Raw genomic sequence first — 6,000 nt, 5'->3', positions numbered from 1 at the left:
GGCCTCCCCGCTCCCCCCAGATGTGGGTTTGGACAGCGACGACCCCCTCCCACCCCCTCCTCTCCCCTCCAGTGTCCAGCCCCAGCAGGCCCTCCACGGGGGAGAGGTGGTGACAGCTGTGCCCCTCATCAATGGGCAGCCGCTGCTGGTGAAAGGTGACGTCCTTCACGGCTCCTCTCAGGAGCTTCACTATGTGACTACAGATTCCAGCGGCCGCCCCGTCGTGGCCGCCATGCCCAATGGGAGGCAGGGGGGGGAGCGGGCCCTGAACATGCTGCAGCCAGAGCTGGTGAGTGTGCCGCTGGTCAAAGGGCCAGGAGGGTTTGGGTTCGCCATCGCCGACTGCACTCTGGGCCAAAAGGTGAAGATGATCCTGGACGCACAGTGGTGCCGCGGACTCCAGAAAGGAGACATCATTAAGGAGATCAACAGGCAGAACGTGCAGACGCTGAGTCACGCTCAGGTCGTGGACATCCTAAAAGACTTTCCGGTGGGCAGCGAGGTTAATGTGCTTGTCCTGCGAGGAGGTGAGAAAATGTATACAGTACACCCATATATATACACACACACAAACACACACGGTTTTATATATATATATATATTTATATATATAAGTATATTCATATATGTATAACGTTACATATATAAACATATATACACACGTAACATGTTTTATACATGTATTTATATCATATGTGCCAGTCATTTGGTTCAAACATCAGTATTCAGTATTAATTAATTAATTTAGCCAACACAGGAACAATCACAAATTAATTGCACACTTTCAAGATATTTGTTTTTGCAAAAACCCAAATCCAGGACCAAAACAGTCCAGATTATTCTGCAAATGACTGTGAATACAACCTTTATAGTGTCAGAGGTGGGAGGTGGGCTCAGGGTGTTGGTGTTGACAGGAGGTGGGAGGGTGAAGCAGCTGGGTGTGGGCTCAAGGTCTGACCAGGCACAGTTTAGTAACAGCAGTAGGTGATGCCACCTTATCTGTGGTGTGTCAAAGGTCACCACATCAGCATTGGAGACTCTTTCTGATTGGTTGAATAGGCCAGGAAACACAAGTCATGATCAGACTAAGACTGGGTTCATTTTGATTTTTTAATAACAGCCCCTACAGTACAAGTGTTTTTCTTTTGTTTTTTGGTTTGGGCTTTTTTTTTTTTTTTTTCAAATCAAAGAGACAAGAGAGATGAGACAAATATACACATTAACATCATATCTGATGCTTTTCAAAGTGACGGCAGTCAAGTGTAGAGAATTGGTCTGACTGGGTTCTTGGCCCCATAGGTCTACACTCCACATGCCCATGACTGCTGTGGCTGCATGGAGCCTCCAGCCTCGAGCCTCTCTGACTAATGATGAATAATTAAAAACTGATGCACGCTGACATTCGTATCATCCATGTTTCCCACAGTCCTACAGACATACACACATGATGAAATTAGTCCTCTGCATTCAACCCATCAACCCTATCCTGGGGTGCAGCGTATGCTCAGAAGCAATAGGGAAAAATGGACTTTAACATTAAGACCTACAGTGGGAACATAGACCTAGCACATAGACCTTTACTGTGTCTCCTACTGGGGTACGACACAGTCAGTGATACCTCAGAGGAAGAGAACTACATCAGTGTGGTGATGTGCTGGGGTCTGTGGAAGGATGGTGAGAACCCCTCAAATGTCTTCTGCGCTCGTCTTGTGCCGCCGCCCTGGGGATGGAACGTGTAAGTGGATAAGCTACGGATGGACTTTGATCATCAGCAGAGTGCAGATTATTTCTGTACGCCTTTATGTTCGTGGCCCGTTTAAACGTTCATTCCTAAATAGCTATAATGGAGGGGACTCCAGGGCACTCCTCCCAACGGCCACGACTCAACCCTCTCCCCTCTCTCCCTCTTATCCGATCGCGACTGTAGCTCTATTTTAATGTTACATGCAGCGTGACCTCACAGTCAAATACAGACAGTTAAGCTTCACATTTTATCACTAAAAAAACACAATGGAGCCAAATAGGAATCCTTGTGTGTGTGTTTTCAATACGGACTGGAAATGTTGCAGTACAGTGAATAAATGCTGCTCCATACCTCCCTTTTACATCAAGCTTCACTAACCCCGCCCCCATCGGGCCAAGTGCTGGCCAGTCGCCCCATCAAGGTTGTCGTAGGACTGTTTGTTAATTCAGTCAATGTGGAAAGTTGTGAGGGGGGAGGAGGAAAAGAGAAGGGGGGGGCAGGATGTAAGAAGATGGTCTAAAGACTGAAAGCCTGACAGAAGGAACGTGTGGGTGTGAATGTACAGAGGCCTTGGAACGTGATTGGTTAGTGAAGTGTGTACATGAATCACAGATGCTCTCAACCACTTCCTCAGTCCGGTATGGACGTGCAGTCGGTCTTTATCAGCTCTGTCTAATTGCATGAAAGATACATGTTCCCTAATGGAACACAGTGTAGTGTGTACTACAGCCTACTACAGAGTAAAGTGCTGCTCCTCCGTTTGTCCTCATGACTTGTTTCACGTCGGAGAAACAGTGCCATCTGGCGGTGGGTGGTGTTTTGACGATCCTTCTGCAATATTTCTTAGAGTCTTAAAATCATCTGCATTCTAACCAGATTCCTGTTGTCTATCTGCACACAGGTCAGACATCTCCTGTGAAGAGTCTAAAGCCTGTGAGTAAAAAAAAAACATTATCTCCTGTTTCCTCTGGGGACTAATTCATAAGTTCATTTCAAAGCTTTTTGTCTTGCTGCTTAAGCTAAGCCTGGGTTGCAGCAAATTAAATGATAATAATACATTTGAATATTGATTGAGCTGCTGGGCGCCCCCTTTTGTTTTTCTTTGAAAAACGCCCTTAATTATTTTCTTTCAGTATTTGTAGTCTTAGGGCCTATTGTCAGGGGATTGCATTGGTAATGAGGCAGGGATGAGCCTATTTAGATATGAGGCTCTTGTTATTGCTGTAACGGTTTGAGATAAAGAGGTTGCCCTTTAAGCCTGAATGGGCCTGTCACAGCCATCATGTTTGTCGCTGGTGTTTCCTGTAGATTAAAAAGCACATTTCTTTGCTGTCGCCCAGCTCTTAAGACAAAAGGAGGAATAAAAGTGAGGGGAAAACAAGTCCAACAAAGAAGAGTCAATGACTCGGCCTTTAACTGCTTTGGTAGTCTATCACCATTAGCTGCTAAGTCACTCGTCTGGGTTTAATGAGCCACGTTAATCGCCAATAAATGTGAGAGGAGAAATCGAACAAAAGCCTAAGATTAAATATGTTGAACAATATGTGAAATGAACGAATGTGTCTCTGCGTTCAGAGGCCAGAAATGATGGCCAGTACGGAGACTTTGGACGATGTGGCTGACTCCGCCCCCCAGGCCTTACCTTACCACTCCAACACAAGCACCCTGCGCTCCATCGACTCCCCCAAACGTGAGGCCACAGAGCTGTACCTGAAGTCCAAAGCCCTGCTGGAGAGCAGACGTGAGTGTTGACTCCACACAGTGACAAACTCTCAGCTGCGTTCAATCCAGTCTCGCCGTTGTGCTTGAACTTGAACCATCAGTTATGACCTTTTACTGTCCTCCACAGAGCCTCACACCAAAGACATAGATATTTTTCTAAAGAGAGACATTGAAACTGGCTTTGGCTTCCGTGTTCTGGGGGGAGAAGGTCCACAACAACCAGTAAGTATTTAATAAACTTTTTGTTTATGTGTCTCCATGGTTTAAATGACTAAAATTACTGAGTCATGCGGCACATTTGTCTTGCTCGTCCAGCCCAGACTCATGCTGCTAGATAGACCCTTTCTATTAAGGTACCATATTCCATGTAATAAAGCCACGCCTTATATTCTGATTTGTATGCTTTTTAATACTGCAGTGCTGCTTGTACTCCGTACTCCATGTTGCAGAAATTTGTTGTGTATATGGAGCATGCAGTACATGTCTGCATCACATCAACAGAAAAACCAAGCCATATATTTTCTATTAAAGTAGCATATGGTTCTATAAGGAACATATTGTAACTAGAATTCTGTAATTAATCATCATTCATTTATGATTAATTAATTGCGATTACACTAGACCTGCACTGTGATTGAACTTCGTGATGGTTTGCCTTCATTCCCATGAAATATTGGACACTACAAATCTACAAATCTACCGTACGGATTCCTCGTAATTTCAACATGCTGCACAAATAGGACTGAAAGACAAAACTGAAATCAGACATGTACTGTAATTTGTGAGCTGCTGAATAACATCTATTTTTGCAGATATATCAAGTGTAATAATGTTACACAGCTGCGGCTGCTGTTCCATATGACTTCCTCCCTTCCTCCCTTATTTCCTCTCACCCGGCAGACAACACAGTTATCTCCAAAGTAAATAGAAAATTTAATTTTTATTCCAATTTTGAGCTGTGCAGTAAGAGACATGGTAAATATGGTTTTATAATTGTTCTTTTGGGCTTCGACTATGGAACAGTACTGTATGTGTTATATGACGGTGTGTGACGAAGTGTGTGGTAGACAGTTGAGAGAAAATTGCCATGGTTGTGGTTCATATGAAACACTGCTGTGTGTGTTTTCATACTGGTTCAACATATTGTAACTGAAGCATTTGTATTTGCTGTTACTGGATATGTTTACCTTGAGGGAAACTGGTGGCATTGTATCATGTGATGATGTGATTGTGTTTTCTTCAGTTCTTGGAGCTGAGACATTTTATTGTAAACTTCACAACAGATACGTCGTCATCTTTGGAAACAACAACTGAAATGACAATAAACAATCAAAGTTAAAGTCACAATTTAGCGTCATACAGTTGGAGGGCATCTGTCTGAAACATTATCTGAATCATTTCACTGTTGGTTCACACCCTGTTCCCCCCAACACCTGTCTCACCCTCTATCAGAATGTCTTTCCCCAGGTCTACATCGGGGCCATCGTGCCCAACGGAGCAGCAGAGAAAGACGGACGTCTGAGAGCAGGAGATGAGCTCATCGGCATCGACGGGGTGATAGTGAAGGGCCGTTCACATAAACAGGTGTTGGATCTCATGACAAACGCTGCCCGCAACGGTCAAGTGATGTTGACTGTTCGAAGGAAGGTCATCTACAGAGGTGAGCAGCAGAATGATAGAATGTTTGTGGAAAGTAAAGTGGAAAAAAGAGAAGTTCAAGTCATTGTTTGGTTGAAGCAGAATAAGAAGACATCACCAACCTTATCAATTGACTCCTGTGTCGTCTTCACACCAGATGTCACAGAGGAAGATGTTCAGGAAATGGCTCCAGTGCTAGTTAATGGTTCACCCAAACTACCTCGTCTACCCATGCTCAGCGCCCTGGACCACGAGTCTTTTGACATCACGCTCCACCGCAAGGACACGGAGGGCTTCGGCTTTGTCATCCTCACGTCCAAATGTAAACCCCCGCACGGAGGTGAGCGATCTGTACCATCACTCTCTTTGTTTTTATTCAACCATTTTTGTCAGGGTTTTTAAGCTTTTAAGACACACAGGATTGGAATTAAGGAGAGCAGAGGAATCCGCCATATAATTATTATCTTCCCGGTCTGCAACAGCCAATGAGCAAGAGTCTAGAAAAATATTCCTTTATGAGAGGAAGTAAAACAATCGAAATGGAGACATGTTGACTTGGATCAAGCAGATGATGTAGAACCTGTAGACATCAAGGAACATTCATGTAGCAGTTAGCTTCCATATTGGTCACATGACTCATTCTGAGAGGATGTCTTTTGGGCAGAGATATGAGGACATCTTTTGGATCATAGAGTTGTTGCCTACTTTGGAATGAGGAAAGGAGAGGCCTGTGATACAAAGAACACTGTACCCACACTAAAGTACAGACTTGGGAGTAATATAGACCTCCATCCATGGATGAGAAAATCTTAGTCACTCAGCAGTAAAACTGTGCTCTGGTCTCTTCAGAACCTTGAGAAAGTAGTTGTGTCATATTTTTTTATTCATCAAAAGTG

General features: G+C 44.2%; 1 protein-coding gene across 1 annotated transcript in view; it reads left to right on the top strand.

Moving 5' to 3' along the window:
- Window positions 1-6,000, top strand: part of magi3b (membrane associated guanylate kinase, WW and PDZ domain containing 3b) — a 120,757-nt gene that overhangs the window by 105,673 nt on the left and 9,084 nt on the right. The window contains exons 11-16 of the mRNA XM_025059773.1: window positions 80-527; window positions 2,646-2,677; window positions 3,320-3,485; window positions 3,594-3,688; window positions 4,919-5,126; window positions 5,262-5,444. Of these exons, the coding sequence (XP_024915541.1) occupies window positions 80-527; window positions 2,646-2,677; window positions 3,320-3,485; window positions 3,594-3,688; window positions 4,919-5,126; window positions 5,262-5,444 (1,132 nt within the window). The remainder of the gene's footprint in view (window positions 1-79; window positions 528-2,645; window positions 2,678-3,319; window positions 3,486-3,593; window positions 3,689-4,918; window positions 5,127-5,261; window positions 5,445-6,000) is intronic.

The sequence above is a fragment of the Cynoglossus semilaevis genome, chromosome 11, assembly GCF_000523025.1.
Source record: "Cynoglossus semilaevis isolate Cse_v1.0 chromosome 11, Cse_v1.0, whole genome shotgun sequence".
Classification (NCBI taxonomy): Eukaryota; Metazoa; Chordata; class Actinopteri; order Pleuronectiformes; family Cynoglossidae; genus Cynoglossus; species Cynoglossus semilaevis.
This window is presented reverse-complemented; position numbering and strand designations above follow the sequence as displayed.